Genomic DNA, 17,321 nt, shown 5'->3' on the forward strand with positions numbered 1-17,321 from the left:
AGGTTAATCAATTGGAATTCTTCATATATGCACATAGAGAATAGTTGGATGTGTCCACATTGTAACCGTCATTACATGGGTATGATTTTCAAATAAAATAACACGCCAAATCGTATTGCGCAAAAAGTTGATGTGGCATGTGCAAGACACTTAATAATAAATGATTGTAATAGAAACAGCAAAAAGGGTTTGAAGTCCTGTAAGTGCTAAACAACTTAAGTTGACGTTTGCTTTTGTAGAGTAAAGAAGTAAACGCCAGAGGTGCCGCGAATGGTGGTAAAGACATTAATGATAACCGCCAGAAGAAACTACTTCCTGAAAAATTGGACCCGAAAGGAGACCGATCTCGATCCCCGAGTGAAAACCCACCCCCCAAAGCCAGTGCTCAACCCAGTGATAACAAGTCATGTGATACAAACAATAAAAAACAGTCCCACCCAAATAGTGCTTCACCCCACCCATCTCCTAAACCTCAGGCGAAAACTGAGAAAGGCCATGCTCCTGGTGTTAAAGATAAGACTTCTGATAAAAAACAGGCCATACAGTCATCAGGGATCAGCAATGAAAGTAGTACGAATAGTAAAAACAAAAAGAATGAAGAAAAAGGCAGTGGTACTGGTAAACAAACCATGGCTAAGAAAAATGACAAGGCTGTCAGTAAGGGGGATAACAAAAGTAATGATGTGTCTGCTAGAAGTGCAAGTGGAGCACAAATATCCACGGACAAGGGGAAGGGGGGAAGGGCGGAGAATAACGAGAAAGGACATACAAAGGATAACAAACGACGAGAAAAGTTAAAGTCAGAAGCGGAAGCTTTGGACCAGTTACAAGAAACTGTAGAAAATATGGTGGCTGGAATCACGATACTAGAGGTTTGATATTGCTCTTTTTTAAAAAAAAAAATTTTCGATTGTTATGAAAGTCTTTATATGGCTTTGTTCTAGATGCCAAAAGAAACACATTGTTTCCTTATTTGAATTACCAAATGGATCTTTTAAAAGAAACTTTTTTCTCTCACTTGCATTGCATTAATTAAATTAGTTGAATAACTGATTGATCAATATATATCTTGCTTTTAAAACTTGAATGTTTTTATTATGTTTTGGTCTGTTTCCTAATTTCAAATATATGAGCATGTTTCCTTCGAGACCTTCACAATATTGTTTAAATTATGATTTGTTTCCTTTTGAAACCTTCCCCATATTGTTTAAATTATGGTTTGTTTTCTTTTGAAACCTTCCCCATATTGTTTAAATTATGGTTTGTTTCCTTTTGAAACCTTCCCCATATTGTTTAAATTATGATTTGTTTCCTTTTGATACCTTCCCCATATGTTTTTTAAAATTATGATTGTTTCCTTTTGATACCTTAATTTGTGCCAAACTTAAATTTAAGTAAGTCATGTCATTTGAAAGCAATATTCTCATTAAGGGTCGGCAGCGATGCAAAAGTCAATTGAGGGACCAAATTTATTGGAACTGCCCAATCAACAATCTCTTGTTGCGTTGTGTTGAATGCAGCTATTTTAAAAAGAGATATATGCATTTTTGTAACCAAAAAATGAATTTCATCCATGAAATTTCTTTATTTTTCTGAATAATTTTTTTATTTGATAAGATATCATCAAGATCTCTCAAGACATTGTTGAATAGGTAGTCTGGGGCATTTTAACATAAAAACAAAGTACTAATGTCGACAGACCTTTCCGTAATAATGTGAATGCCTTTTGATCCAAAATCTGTTAAAATCTTTTTTTGTAAAATTTGTTTAACTCCTTATTGCCCCCAAACATTTCGCCAAGAATAAATGTTTTACTCCAAAAAAGGATCCTTCCTCAAAGTAAAATAAACATGTATTTTTTTAACGTTTTATTTTTTTACCTTCCCCACCCACTGTTGCATCGCTGTCAGCCCTTAATATAATCAAGTTTACATGTTACACTTAACTTTCAGCAATGCCAATCTTTGACTTAGGGCTGTTCCATTCAAAGATGTAATACATGGGAAAGACACTTTTAAATAATAGCATCCTCCCCCTACAGAATCAAATTTACCCATGGGTTATATGTTTTACTTGAATAGCCCTTAGATAATTCGTTATTTGTGGCCATCTAGCTTAAAAGACCAATGTTGGCATTTCCTAGCAATTCTCTTGTTTATCCTAAAGTTATCTCCCCTGCAGGATGAAGAGGTGGTCCAAGAGCTGTCTGCCCCTGATGGTGCGACTGCCAGCAGTAAGTCCGGGACCTGTGCCCTACCCCCTGAGCATGAGCATTACAACAAATGGTTCTACAGGGACCCTCAGGGAGACCTACAAGGTGCGGACAGGGGTCACTTGACAAACACTTACAAACACTTTCAACTGTTTGTTATGCTCTGAGTTGGGTTCATTCGTCCCTTTTTGGGGCTGCAATCTGGCCCCATTCCCCTCCTTAAAAAGTAGATACTTTTCCCCTACCCAGGTAAAAAAATCCTCCAAGTTTTTTTTCAAAAGCATTGACCTCTTAGCCATTTAGCAAATGTATGAATAAAATAATCAAATTTCATTCATGTATATGTTGATTTTAAAGTTTGTTGAATGAAAGGTATGAAAACATGTTGGATATTATATGAATCATGATAATATCTTCCCCCTTTTTGACCAAATGATGCTTATTTTGCCATTAAAAGGACCTCACCACCATTCCCTTAAAAAGGGAAAAGAACTTTGGATCAAGCTGGACATTTTAGATTTTTCTTGTATTTAAATAGCAGATTTAAAGAACTTAAATTTGTCATAAATGGAAACTACAATTATATTCATTTTAAATTGTTTCCTGTTCAGGTCCCTTCAATTCCACCGAAATGGCGGAGTGGTTTAGTGCGGGCTATTTCACAATGAACCTACAGGTCCGTCGGGGATGTGATGAAGTGTTTTCACCCCTTGGAGAGCTAATTAAACACTGGGGGCGTGTGCCCTTCCTTCCTGGCCAGTGGCCTGCACCACTGTTGGTAAGTATTGTAGTTAACTACACATTTTGATAGTCTACTGTAGATGGTTTAATTCCTTAGATGGGTTACTTTTTTCTTCAAATACCATACCCTTGTCCCATCAGGATGACTGCCTCTAATTATTCAGAACCATCTCAAGTCAGGGTTCTGACTCATTTGGTAAAACTAATGATCTTCATTTCATTGTAACTTTCCTTTGAATTGTGTTTTAATGATGACATTTTATTGAATCTTATTACTTTGAATTTGTGCTATTTTTTACATTTATTTTGTAAACAAAAGATGTTTTTTTTGTAATTTGATAGAAGTGTTTTTCTTAGTCCGAGTAAAGACTCACACTTGAGATTATTGGAAATCATGGCCCCAAAAACCTTACATATTAATGACTAAATAAGAGCTCAATTACCACACAGAATGGGGCAGTCTGCCAGGGCCCTGTTTCAATAATATATCTTAGTTGTAAACTTCACTCTGCTTAAGAATGCACGGGTACACCTGTTAAAGCTACACTCTCTCAGATTGAATGTTTTTCCAACTTTTTAATTTTTTGTTATGGAATTAGCAAATTTTGGTTAAATATCTGCAAACCAGTGATAAAAGACTGTTGAAAAAAGATCAGATGGCAGATTTTCATATTTCCATTCCAAATTTAATGTTTTATGGCTTAAACCATTTCTAACGGTTTAAGAAAAAAGCATATACCATCAATTTTGGAGTGGAAATATGAACATATGGGATCTGATTTTTGTCATCAGTCTTTTATCACTGGTTTTCAGATATTTATGCAAATATTTGCTCGTTCCAAGACAAAAAATAAAAAAAGGTTGTCAAAACGTTGAATCTGTGAGAGTGCAGCTTTATATAAGGGCATAATCTGTCAGATAGATGTTAAAATACTTTTAATGAAATACTATTTTACGACCAAAACAGGAATGCGAATGGTAATTAACGATCTTAAGCTTTACAATTGTTATTGGAATGGGGCCCTTGAACCCAGCATACAGCCCTAAAGTCAAGCTCCCAAGATACAGGCCATCTGTTACTGTATATCCTTGTGACTGGTCTACATGTTTATCCACACAGAAGGCTGCAGCCAGCCCTGAGCCCGCCACTCAGCCCCAGGCTCCAGCCACTGCGACCCCACCACAACAAGCTAACTGGGCAGAGAACATTGCAGCACCTCAGGACCATCAACAACTCCTTCAGCAATACATGCAACAACAAATACAGCAGCAGCAGCAGCAACAGCAGCAGCAGATGCTCATGAGGTGGGGTTTGCATTTTTTATGTATTTTGATTTTAGCTTATCGCTCTGTTTGTCTAAGAAAACAAGTTGAGATTTTGTCATTCCTATTGTCAGTGTAATGGTGCAAGGACATTAATTCCAATTCAATTCAAACTATAATGCTCTACAAGCCCAAAAAGTCAGCAGAAAATGCAAAATGCCATGTTGAAAAGATTTGTGAAATGTTGTAACTGGCTATTTTTAGGCATCCCACTGGTCAGTCATGCAATTTAAATGGCAACATTCATAAGAAAAATGCAACACTCATTTTCACTAACTCTCAATTCAAAGCTTAAGGCAATAAAATTCCTAGTTTATAAGATGAATTCTTATATCCAGGTTGCCATAAAAGTCCATTTTTTATTTTTTTATCTTTCTCATAAACAGAGATTATAGTTTTAAATGTGTGAATGTGTTTCAGACAAATACAGTTACAACAGCAAGTGCAGCAGATAGTCAGCCAGCTCCAGGAGAACGGACAGTTTAAAGCCTTACCACCGATACAACAGCAACAGATGGCTCTACAGATCCTGGCCAAGCAGGGAGCCCTTGCCACGCCTCCACCATCACAGCCCCAGAAACTCTCTCCCAGGTAAGGCCATTGTAATACTCGTAGTGTTATAAAAATGGACGTCGTATGCACCCAGATATGGAATCAGACTTTGGTTGACTATATTTGTAAAACCTGGGGCTGCGTTTACCAACTTAGTTGCAAAATGCCTGCTTTCTTATCTGAATTTGAAGCAAGCAAACAAAGATTGTACATTTATGAGTGAATGGGCTAAATTATAAACACATATGAATATATTGGATGGAAAATAGAGGGGATTTAAGGTAGTAAGACCCTAATGGGAATCATTTCAAACTATGTTCAGCTTGATAATTTCTTAATGTGTATCATTTCCTGGAATTTAAAAACAAAAATTAAAAAGAATTACCGTCAAATAATTTTATTTCAACTATAATTACCCTACCTGAATTTCACTAAGATGCTTTATGAATACAGCCACCCGCCCCATTCCATTTATAATCCTAGGAATAATTTTGAACATCGAAGTCTGAGGGGGAAAAATGCGTCTAATACCCAGTCATTTACGGTAGATTAAATCTTAAAAGTGCAGTTTTACTGTTTTAAACCACTCCTAGGCAGTGGTCGAAATTAACACAAGCCTGCAAGCCCTGCACTGGTAAAATGTCTTCCGGGCTTGCTAAAATTCTAAATTTATGTAAAAGGGCTTGTTCAAACATTTGATACCAAGCAGTAATTTCTTATCAACACTATTCTTGTTAAAGGCATTAGACAGGATATTTAAAGTTTTAATTATGCCCCACTAAAAACTTCTTTTAAAATACGATCTGTCTCCTAATCCGATTGTTACAGTTTCTATATCGGGGTTTTATGGCTATTTGATATTTAAATTATACAGACTCCCTTGGCTAGCAATAGGTGGTCATATAAAATGTTGGTGGACTAAAGAATGGATTGTTAAATCCTTTTAACACTGTTCCATGTAACTCTATTCTTAAATTTTCTCCACCAGGTCATCAGAAGCCCCCATGGCAGTAAGTTCAGCCTCGCCGATCTCCCAGGTATCCTATAATCGATCTGTCTCCACCCCGAACACTTCCCAGGCCAGCCCACTGCCTGCCAGTATCTGGGATATCGACCCCTCAACTATTGCGAGTATGCCAGCAGGGGGGATCTCAGCTGCTGATCTCGAGGCTCAGTTGAAGGTACTTTATTTACTGTAGGGATGGAAGTGCTGTTATAAGCTTGACCACTTTTCTTGAGGAAAAAACGTCATGGTTTGGTGCAAAAGAAATTCCTTTAAATTTCCTGATTTTTAAATTGCCTTGAAAACTGCCTGACAAATGCTGTTTTTTTCAGAATTTGGAAATAGGCCTTTAATTTCCTTGTCCTGCTCAAAATGGAGCGTCTGTAATGAAAATAGGTTGTCTTTACCAATAAAACAGTTGAAGTGGAAGCTTTGCAAGTAACTCTTTGCTATTTGTGTCTCAATTTAAATGAGGACTGGGTCAGTTTATTCTCGTTTCTAGTTTCGTTTTTGCTGTAAATGTCTTGGATTTTCAACAAAAAGTTTATTTTGCTTTTACTTAGCTTTTTGACCATGAAAATAAACACAAAGAAATGTGTAAATATTGCATAAAAGTAATTGACATCAGTTGAATTGACGAGTTATGACAATATGTCGATCATTGGGGATCTTGCTACATAAAATGTATGAAAATATTTCACAAACCATAAATAAAAAGCATTCCTTTCATTTAATGAGCATTTTTTTTCACCAGCACGGCCATAAAATATTTGAATTTATTTAGGCTGTGCATGTTCAATGCAAAAAAACTTAATTGTATTTAATTTGTAAGAAAAGGGATAACTGAAATACAGAATTCTTTTTAATATAGGTTAAATGATCAGTACAAATAGTCATGTTTTAGCAACTTGACTGGGAAATCATTTAAGTGATGTAATTTTGAATGTCATCAAGAGCCAATTTTAGGAGAACCTGCTCGTGTGTTGTACCTTTGAGGTGTTATAATGTTTAATGAATGTTTTCAGGAGAAAGAAATAGAAGGAGAAAGAAAGAGAGCCGAGAAACAGAAGGAAGAGTTGCGGAAAGAGCAGGAAGAACTGCGGAGACAGATGGAAGAAATAGAAAAACAGAGACAGGAAATAGAGAGGAGAAAAATCGAGGAGCGTACGGTGAGTGGGCTAGTGTTCACAAAACATTTAAAGCCATTTCTACAAAGATGCAAAAAAATTTATAATTCTTTAAAATTTTATTGCATTATTATGTTCATCTCAATTGACCTTAATGATCAAAACAAAAAAAACAAACAAAAAAAAAATGATTTGTGTATAGATATTAAAAAATATATGCAATATTTTGACACTTTTTTAATAGGAGAATTTGTGGCCATATATCTATTAATTGAAAAAACAAACATTTTTAAAGTCCAATATTTCTTAATCTAGAATAATTTTAGGCTTGTAATAACAAATCTGATTTAAGAATTATTTCTTTTAATGGTTCTGTCTCTTACATATAACCACATACACATACATGCTTTATTGTTTGTGTTTAACAGGTCAACCAGTGATATCTGATGGTATTAATGAATAATCAACTATATGAATCTATATCTTATGATAATTAAACTCTCCGTTGACAGAAACTGGAAGAGGAAAGATTAAGAGCAGAAGAGGAGAAGAGAAAATATGAAGAAGCCCAGAGAGCCATGCAAATAGAAGAACAGAGAATACGACAGATGGAAGAGGAGAAAAGGAAGTTTGAAAAAGACCAGATTGCTAGACAGCTTGAGGAGCAAAGGATCAGGCAGGAGGAACAGCTACAACAGAGGATGATGGAGGAGGAAGAGGGAAGGAGGATAGAGGCGGAGCAAACACAGAGAGAGGAGATGGAGAGACAGAGAGAGATGAATAGACAGCAGGAAATACAGGTGAGGTTGTTGAATATCTAGTAGACTGAGTGAGAGATGGTTGAGGACTAGGAGAATAGAGGTTGAGCAAACAAAGAGAGAGGAGATGGAGAGATAGAGAGAGATGAATATACACCAGGAGATACAGGTGAGGTGGTTGAATATCTGGTAGGCTGAGTGAGAGATGGTTGAAAACTAGGAGAATAGAGGCTGAGCAAACAAAAAAATGAAAAAATGGAGAGACAGAGATTAATGAATAGACAGCGGGAGATACAGGTTAGGTGGTTGAATATCTAGTAGGCTGAGTGGAAAACATGGCTAAATGCTAAGGGAAAAAAGGCTGAGCAAACACTGAGAGTGGAGATGAAAGAAAGGGAGAGATGAATAGACAGTAGGAGATACAGGTGAGGTGGTTGAATATCTAGTAGCGTTAAGTGGAAAGGATGGTAGTAGGCTAGGAGAATAGATCTTTTGAGCAAACAAAGAGAGAGAAGATGGAGAGACAAAGAGGGATGAATAGACAGCAGGAGATACAGGTGAGGTGGTTGAATATTTAGTTGACTGAGTGAAAGAGATGGTTGAAGGCTAGGAGAATAGAGGCGAAGCAAACAGAGAGAAAGGAGATGGAGAGATAGAGAGAGATGAATAGACAGTAGAAGATACAGGTGAGGTGGTTGAATATCTACTTGACAAAGTGAATCAGATGGTTGAAGGCTAAGGGAAAAAGGCTAAGCAAACACTGAGAGTGGAGATGAAAGACAGGGAGAGGTGAATAGACAGCAGAAGATACAGGTGTAGTGGTTGAATATCCAGTAGGCAGAGTGAAAGAGAAGGTAGAATGCTAGGATAATAGAGACTGAGTAAGCACAGAGAGGTGCTTGAGAGACAGAGAGATTCATAGACAGCAGCAGCCATTTGTTTAAAACTTGAATAAGTTGTCCACAGGTTATATTTTTCACATAGTTTGCACATTAAATTGATTTGATTGGTTTATAGTACTTATTGGATAAGTAAACCAATCAGTAAACATTTAGGTTATCTTCGACCAACAAAGAATTAACCAGTTTTGTACAATTGGCTCCAGGAGATACAGGTGAGGTGTTTGAATATCTTGTTGAGGGAGTAGAAGGGGGCAAGGAGAATAGAGGAGCAAATGCAGAGAGAGAAAGAGGGGAGTTTTACAGGGTAAGGAAGTTAAAGAGACAGAGATGCAGTGGATGTGGTTAAAGATCTAGATAAGGGAGTAGAAGGGGGCAAGGAGAATAGAGGAGCAAATGCAGAGAGAGAGAGAGAGAGAGGTTTTACAGGGTAAGGAAGATAAAAAGACAGCAGGAGATGCAGCAGAGATGGTAACATATCTAGTTGAGAGAGTAGAAGGGGGCAAGGAGAATAGTGGAGCAAATGTAGAGAGAGGAGATTTACAGGATAAGGAAGATAAAGAGACAGCAGGAGATGCAGCAGAGATGGTAATATATCTAGTTGAGAGAGTAGAAGGGGGCAAGGAGAATAGTGGAGCAAATGTAGAGAGAGGAGATTTACAGGGTATTGAAGATAAAGAGACAGTAAGAGATGCAGCAGATGTGGTTAAATATCTAGACAATGGAGTGGAAGGGAGCAAGGAGAATAGAGGAGCAAATATAGAGAGAGGAGATTTACAGGGTAAGGAAGATAAAGAGACAGCAGGAGATGCAGCAGAGATGGTAACATATCTAGTTGAGAGAGTAGAAGGGGCAAGGAGAATAGTGGAGCAAATATATAGAGAGGAGATTTACAGGGTAAGGAAGATAAAGAGACAGCAGGAGATGCAGCAGAGATGGTAACATATCTAGTTTAGGGAGTAGAAAGGGGCAAGGAGAATAGAGGAGCAAATGTAGAGAGAGGAGATTTACAGGGTAAGGAAGATAAAGGGACAGGAGTATATAGAGGTGGGGTTGTTAAATATCTTGTCAAGGGAGTCAAAGGTGGAATAAATAGAAATGGATGTTATTTGGACAAGGCATCTAAAGGAGATATGCTGATAAAGGACAATGTGAATATCAAGTAAAAGTAAGTTGCACAAGGTTCCCATGGTCAGGGAAAAGTCAGGGAGATTTCAAATTGGTCAGGGAAATGGGCAGAAGTTAGAGATAAATCAGGGAAATTTTGAACATGAGATCGAGGGTTGTGAAAACAATGTGTAAAATAGCAGAAAGAAGGAAATCATTTTGATAAAAGAAAAAAAAGCCTATTCATATTATGAGAAGAGGGAGATTAGGGTTGGCTAATGCAGAGAATGGAGGCCAAAATTACCAAAGTCAATAATTACAGTCATAGATGACCAATTCAGCTCTTTTAAACACTGATTGTTTGGTGAGGGAAAATTGGGATTTTGTCATGGAAAGGAGGAGCAATAAGGCAGTAAACTATTTCTGTATTTTAAATATTTAGATAAATTATTGATTACTTTCCTTCTCTCGTTATATTTACAAAACCATGAATGCAAAAAGATTGCCGTTTGTACATAATCCCTTAGTTAGCATCCCTGATATTACATTACAGAAGGCCCAGGAATCCCAAAGACAGCGCGAGTCAGATGAGGCCCTGAGACAGCAGCAGGCTTCAGTCATACGCCAACAGCAGGAGGAGGCTCTCCGTAAACAGCAGCAGGACGCATTGCGAAAACTACAGAAGGAGCAGCTTGCCAACATGCAGGTTAGCTTCTATGAAAACATGTGGGTTGGGCTCTGTGGTAAATCTCTATGAAACATAAGATTTATGCAATATCATATAATGTTAGGCTCAAGGGTACATGCAGATTAGGCTCTATGAAACATGCAGGTAAGGCTACAAGAAGCCTGCTGGTTAGGCTTGTTGAAATAGCTGGTTAGACTATAAGAAGCCTGCTGGTTAGGCTTGTTGAAATAGCTGGATTGACTATAAGAAGCCTGCTGGTTAGGCTTGTTGAAATAGCTGGTTAGACTAAAAGAAGCCTGCTGGTTAGGCTTGTTGAAATAGCTGGTTAGACTATAAGAAGCCTGCTGGTTAGGCTTGTTGAAACATGCTGGTTCGGCTTTATAAAACATGCAGATAAGGCTCTAGGCTCTATAAAACATAAACATGCAGGCTAGGCTCTATAAAACATAAACATGAAGGCTAGGCTCTATAAAACATAAACATGCAGGCTAAGTTCTATAAAACATAAACATACAGGCTATGCTCTATAAAACATAAACATGCAGGCTATGCTCTATAAAACATAAACATGCAGGCTAGGTTCTATAAAACATAAACATGCAGGCTATGCTCTATAAAACATAAACATGCAGGCTAGGTTCTATAAAACATAAACATGCAGGCTATGCTCTATAAAACATAAAAATGCAGGCTATGCTCTATAAAACATAAAAATGCAGGCTATGCTCTATAAAACATAAAAATGCAGGCTATGCTCTATAAAACATAAACATACAGGCTATGCTCTGTAAAACATAAACATACAGGCTATGCTCTATAAAACATAAAAATGCAGGCTATGCTCTATAAAACATAAACATACAGGCTATGCTCTATAAAACATAAACATACAGGCTATGCTCTATAAAACATAAACATACAGGCTATGCCCTATGTTACATACTCAGAGTTCTGTATGAAACATACAGGTTAGGCTCTATGAAACATTAACTTAAAGGCTAGACACTATGAAGCATTAACATACAAGCTATACTCTATGAAATATGCTGGTAGTTCTGTATAAAAAAAAGTACTGTTAGGCTCTATTTGAAAATGTTGATTTGGCTATATTAACCATGCATGATTATTTTATTTACTGAAATCTCCTATTATAGTAGTTATTTTATATGCAGATAAAGCAAGAACTAATAGGCCATAGATAGAATTGGCAACAAAATGTAGGATAGGTTCTTTGGATATTGAGTTGTGTAACATCTATCTCTATCACATTTGGACATTGCAGTTGCCGTCGCACGCGCAGTGGGCAAGCCAGTCGGGTGGTTCCCAGTCTGGCGGAGGGAAGTCCCTACTAGAGATACAGCAGCAGGAGGAACAGGAGAGGATGGAGAGAGAGGAGGTAAGTGGTTTCTATAAGGCACACTGTAGTATGGGGACTTATCCAAAAGAATACAAAAATATTTTTGAACAGATGTTCAGAGTTCATGAAAATTTGCTAATATTTAATTTACCAATCTACATAAAGGCAATATGAACTATTTAGGCTTGGCTGAGTTGCAATGAATATGTAGAAAATTGATATGATGCTGTGCCACCTAGATCTGTAAAAAATAATGCCTATTTGACAATCATAGTCGCATAATTAACCCTGGTCCCCATACACATACAAACAATTTTTTTCCCCAGGATATTTTTAAGGGATGGCGGACTGAACGGGGAGGGCCAGGGAGGGTTCAATGGTACAGTTTGGGCTAATTAATCGATAAACACCAAACCTGATTTAAGCAGGGCTAATTATCTGACAATAAGTGAAATGCAAACTTTATGGCCTTCTCGCAGGCAGATTAAAGAACAATTTCACAGTTTATTACATACTTTTTATGACATGTCATGGGCATAAAGCATGTCGGACCAATTAAGGCATGTTTGGATTACAGCTCGGTACCGACACCCCAAAATGCCTTGGTGGAAAGACTGCATACAAGAAACTCACTGATTTGGTGACATGTTTTATGTATTTCAGTTGCAGAGGAAACAGATGGAAGTACAGAGACAGCAGATGATGACATTACAACAGCAGCAGCAACAGCAGAAATCATGGACCGCAACTGTGTATGTAGCTTTGTAAAACGTCATTTCTTAAAAACCTAGATAAGTTCATTTAAATTAGGAATTGGGGTGTTTGCAGTTGAAAAAGTCCTTAGATGAACTGCGTTTTAGTTGCAGTAACTTCTGCAGAATTACAGAAAATGATTTGCAAAGTGCTTGCATCGGTCACAGAAATGAGGCTCCATCACCTCATGTAGAAAGTTAGAGGGCTTAGTGCAATTGTTTCCTTTAACCATGTGATTTTATTTTTATTCAAAACATAGAATAAAGGAAAAGTTTTGCAAACTATTTAAGCAATTGTTTAAGACTTTATGCTTTTTATAGTATAAAAATCAAATAAAAAATTAATCTCTAAACATATGCAAAATATTGATTTATATATATATATATATATTAGGGATGCAAACGAATGGCAAAACAGATATTCGAATATTCGGTAATTCTTTCGATCGAATATTCGAATATTCGATTAGCGAAATACATATTTTAGAAGATGTAGTAAACTACTATTATTATTCGCTAAAGTAATAGCCTGGGCATTTAAACCCAATTTTGTCGTATCCAGTACGCGCGGCGGACCCTGATTTCCCCAAATGAGCCTTTGAAATTCTCCATTTCCAGGAAGTAAAAAGCAATACATTATAAACAGACAAACAACAAAATCGAATAATTCAATTCCGCTGCCTTTTGTAAACAATGTGAAATTAGATGGATTCCTTGTAAAACAGTGTTTTGCGCCAATGGAAGGTCTTTCCGTAGGATGATCAGCCTCGTTCTGAGATTGACCTCTAAACTGACTAAATATAACTATGGAAACTCAAACCAACTCGGGAACTAGTAAAATAGTAAAACGAAAACATAAGTGGATTGGACTTATTTATTGTACAACAATAGAGGAATTATATTCAAAAATCCATTTCAAAGCACGAAAATTGTATTGAAAGATGAAAACAGTTTAAAGCACATATATGCAACAACATTATTGAGCACAATATTACATTATTGTGGCATTTATATCATCACCTCGTTTTGCGCTATTTTGCACAGCATAATTTGCAGCCAAGACAACACATTGGTGTTAAAGCCGATCCCTAGCCAGTTATTGTAAAAGTAGGGGGACTTTTTATAGTACCCGACGAAATGTCCCTAAATGACACATGTCGCGTGTCTAGTCATCACATTCACACCTCTGGGATTAGGGGCCAATCGTTGTAAAAACAAGATAAACAAGCTTTATAAACAACATCAGTGATGAAGGCAAAATGTGTTTTGTTCTCTTTATTGATTTTTTTTTTTCGAATATTCGAATACCGATTTTGACATTCGAATACCAAACGTTTGATCGAATATTCGAATATTCGTTTGCATCCCTAATATATATTCTTGTCTACTTTTGCTGATAAAAAATGCTTTATATATGCTCAAGCCTAAAGTGGCAAATATAATGTTTAAATAAAAATATTCAGGAGGATTAATATTATATCAAAGTACAATATCTTTTTCATATTCTTGTTTTCCCCATATTTTGAAAAGGCATTTGAAACATGCTTAAAACCGAGTCAAAGTGTTGTTTTCATTCGATAAATATTTTATCAATGAACATTTAAGTACAGTGAGAGCAATTTTAGTCAAGTCGGCCGAGCTACAACTAACTTCATATCATAAAACCACATTTCAATTCAAGTTACATTTATTATCTTTAGCTCACCGAAAGCATCAAACAAGTCGTTACTTGAGATACAAGAAGAGCAGGCACGTCAGTTGGAGAGAGAAAGACAGAAACGAGACGAAAATCAACAAATTGCAGCTAAGGTAGGTACACAATCTGTGGGCTACCATGGGAAGACATGAAATTCTTGATAAGACCAGAGAAATGGAGGATTTTTGTTAAGGAAATAGAGTTTACAAGTGCATGTTCAAACAGATGATATTTCTAGATGCATAAAAATCTTATCATGATAGCCATAGGCACACACATGATACTCATAATAAATCTGTATTATACAGCTAAGAATTATTATGGTAAACATAAAACTCTTACCTATTTTAGTTTAGTGTTAGCAAGCTTTAATGGTATGTTTAAACACCTCTCATTTCTACTCAGAACATGTCACTTGGAGCTGCAAGTGTATGGGGGTCGTCCCCAGCATCAGGCAACTGGGCGAATGAGGGGGCGTGGGGTGCAGCTCTCAAACAAGCCCAGGGGAACAGTGGGCCCGGGCTTGGGTTCTGGGATGATGCTATCATAACATCTGGGCCAGTCAAGAAACAGTCAGCCAAACAGAGGTATGACAATGGTGATTTATTTCTTTATGTGAGATAAGTGTTCATGTGTTAAGTGTTAATGGACCATTTACAAGCCCTGGGTATTAGTGTGGCGTGGACGGGCTTCTTGGATGATGCTGTGAACAATTCTGGGCCTCTCAGAAAACAATCGACCAAATAGGTGGGAGAAGGAATTATTTTGGGGTTTGTTTAGGTCGTATTTTTCACAAATCTCGGGGTAAGGGCGGTGCCATTAGTTTTGCAAAGCGCTCTAGAAAGTAAAGAAGTAACATTATCCTTATCATCCATTCCAGCAAACAGCAAACTGGCGAGTTCCCAGCGCTGGGGGGAAAGAAACCTGACAAGGCCCGCAACTCCGCTCCCAACAAACCTAAACCTTCCAAGTCCAAAAAGGAGGAGGTCAGTTCACTGTGTTTTTAATGCTATTGTAGACTTCATATTTTGTAAGCATTTAACATCTCACTGTGTGCAAATGATATCATGATTCTGTTGCAAATTTTACCCTTCCACTTTTGGCCAAAACATTATTTAAAAATGGCCTTAATGTTTCAGTAGTATTGTGAATTAAAATGTATGATGGGTTTCTTGCATAAACCATAGTCCATAAGTATAAGTGTCATATTTCTAAATAAAAATGTTTTACTCTTTGATATCATAATTGTAAAAAAAATACCAAAATGTAAAAAAAAATCGAGTCAGAGACCGGGTTCGAACCAGTGTTGCCAAAATTGCAGTCCAGTGTTGTATCAACTGTGTCATGAAGGCTCAACAAAACGGATGGAATATTTAAGCTATATACCTAACTTGGTTATATCATGTGATAACATCGACTAGCCAATCACGCATAAGGATTGAATGGAAAAATACGAAAAAACTGTGAAAATAAATTAATTGTAAACTATGTGGTACTTCAGTTTTTAGTAAGTTTCAATGCATTGTTCACATCGATACCAAGTTTATGTCAGTTTTCGACAATTTTCTCTTTTTTTTCGCTATTTCATCATATGGAGAGCAGCCCCTTTAAAAGTAAATACTAAATTTAGTTACTTGTTGGTGAGAAATATATATTTTGCAGGGATTACATGAGCAATCATTGAATATGAAATTACAACTACAAAGTATTCAAAAAATGCAAGCCTGGCGTGTTTTATTTTATTACTTTTTGTAAACAATATTAACAATATATTTAATTATATTTTTATATTATATTAATATATTTTATTTTATAAAATGTATTTAATTTTGGCGCCACATTTTTTTAAATAAAGGTCTATATAATAATTAAAGGTCTATATTAATAATTAAAGGTCTATATAAAGACCTTTAATTAAAGGTCTATATAATAATAAAAGGTCTATATAATTATCAAAAATATGGCAACATCATTTTTAATGCACATTTGAATTTCCTCCGATACATTGACATTTGTACCCAGCGGCAAGTTGTGTAGGCTGTGAGTACCACATAGAGCAATATCAGAGCCCCATGCCTAAGCAAGGCCTCAAAAAACAAAACATTTGGTTCTGGTTACATCATCCTACCTATCTACGAAGTAGGCGCCATTTACTGTTTGTGTTGTCAGTTGAATAAAAAATAAAAAAATAATATTTGTTTTAAGTGTGTTTAATATGTGCAGAAGTTAAAAACCTTTAATGCTTTATACAGAAGATTACTTCAACACCATTCTCCATTGATGATAATAAGGTTCTCATATAAATTCTAGTAAACAGCTGAGCCGAACACAAGTTATAAATGACTTGAGGTGGTACCCCATTTAATGGCTTGAGGTTTATCAAAATACAGTCCCAGCTGTATACATATTGAGTTTAACACGTATATATTGAATGTGTTCAGGAGGCAGTCCAGCGATTGTTCCAAACACAGCCTAGTGAGGATGACTTCACCCAATGGTGTAAATACCAACTTAACAGTATGGCTACATCAGTTGACAGTAAGTTTCATAATATGATAATAAAAAATCTTGCTTATCATTATATACAAGACAGTCCGCATACAACCCGATGAAGCAGAGGAATGCATACCTGACTTTAATATCTCAAAAATACTCTGAAGTCAAATCCAATCTCAACTGGTTTTATCATATAACCTCAAAACTTATTTAAAATTGAATATGTTCTAACTCTTATAAGCATATTTTCTGATCATATGGGTTGATAAAGACCTTTTGTCAATATTTCACGGAAAACATATTCTAGAGGAAAAGTGTATTTGAGTAACTGCTGAACAGAGCAATGAGTCATACTTAATTACTTTTCTTGGTGTAGAATAACTTTTCTTAAGCTTTTCTTAGTTATATTGTTTTGAACCAATCTATTTTATAAGGGAATGTACTTTTAAGAAGAGTTAAAAAGATATGACTTTCAATAGCCCTTGATGTAAAACAATTGGTGACGCTTAAAATTAGTGAAGATTGAAATTTGACTTCTGTATGTTCGGGATATTAGGGCAAGGTCTTGGAGCTTTATTTAACAATTTTCTCATTTTGTCAACTGCTTACT

General features: G+C 36.3%; 1 protein-coding gene across 2 annotated transcripts in view; it reads left to right on the forward strand.

Annotated features, from left to right (window-relative positions):
• Positions 1–17,321, forward strand: part of LOC128246677 (GRB10-interacting GYF protein 2-like) — a 38,048-nt gene that overhangs the window by 14,236 nt on the left and 6,491 nt on the right. Inside the window, exons 10-24 of one of the 2 annotated variants that reach the window (XM_052964998.1) lie at positions 240–872; positions 2,182–2,317; positions 2,824–2,990; positions 4,074–4,258; positions 4,697–4,867; positions 5,817–6,009; positions 6,857–7,000; positions 7,471–7,758; positions 10,276–10,428; positions 11,693–11,806; positions 12,431–12,519; positions 14,220–14,328; positions 14,621–14,802; positions 15,096–15,201; positions 16,657–16,753. In XM_052964998.1, the coding sequence (XP_052820958.1) occupies positions 240–872; positions 2,182–2,317; positions 2,824–2,990; positions 4,074–4,258; positions 4,697–4,867; positions 5,817–6,009; positions 6,857–7,000; positions 7,471–7,758; positions 10,276–10,428; positions 11,693–11,806; positions 12,431–12,519; positions 14,220–14,328; positions 14,621–14,802; positions 15,096–15,201; positions 16,657–16,753 (2,767 nt within the window). The remainder of the gene's footprint in view (positions 1–239; positions 873–2,181; positions 2,318–2,823; positions 2,991–4,073; positions 4,259–4,696; positions 4,868–5,816; positions 6,010–6,856; positions 7,001–7,470; positions 7,759–10,275; positions 10,429–11,692; positions 11,807–12,430; positions 12,520–14,219; positions 14,329–14,620; positions 14,803–15,095; positions 15,202–16,656; positions 16,754–17,321) is intronic. The other variant, XM_052964999.1, reaches the window with a different exon arrangement.

The sequence above is a fragment of the Mya arenaria genome, chromosome 9, assembly GCF_026914265.1.
Source record: "Mya arenaria isolate MELC-2E11 chromosome 9, ASM2691426v1".
Lineage (NCBI taxonomy): Eukaryota > Metazoa > Mollusca > Bivalvia > Myida > Myidae > Mya > Mya arenaria.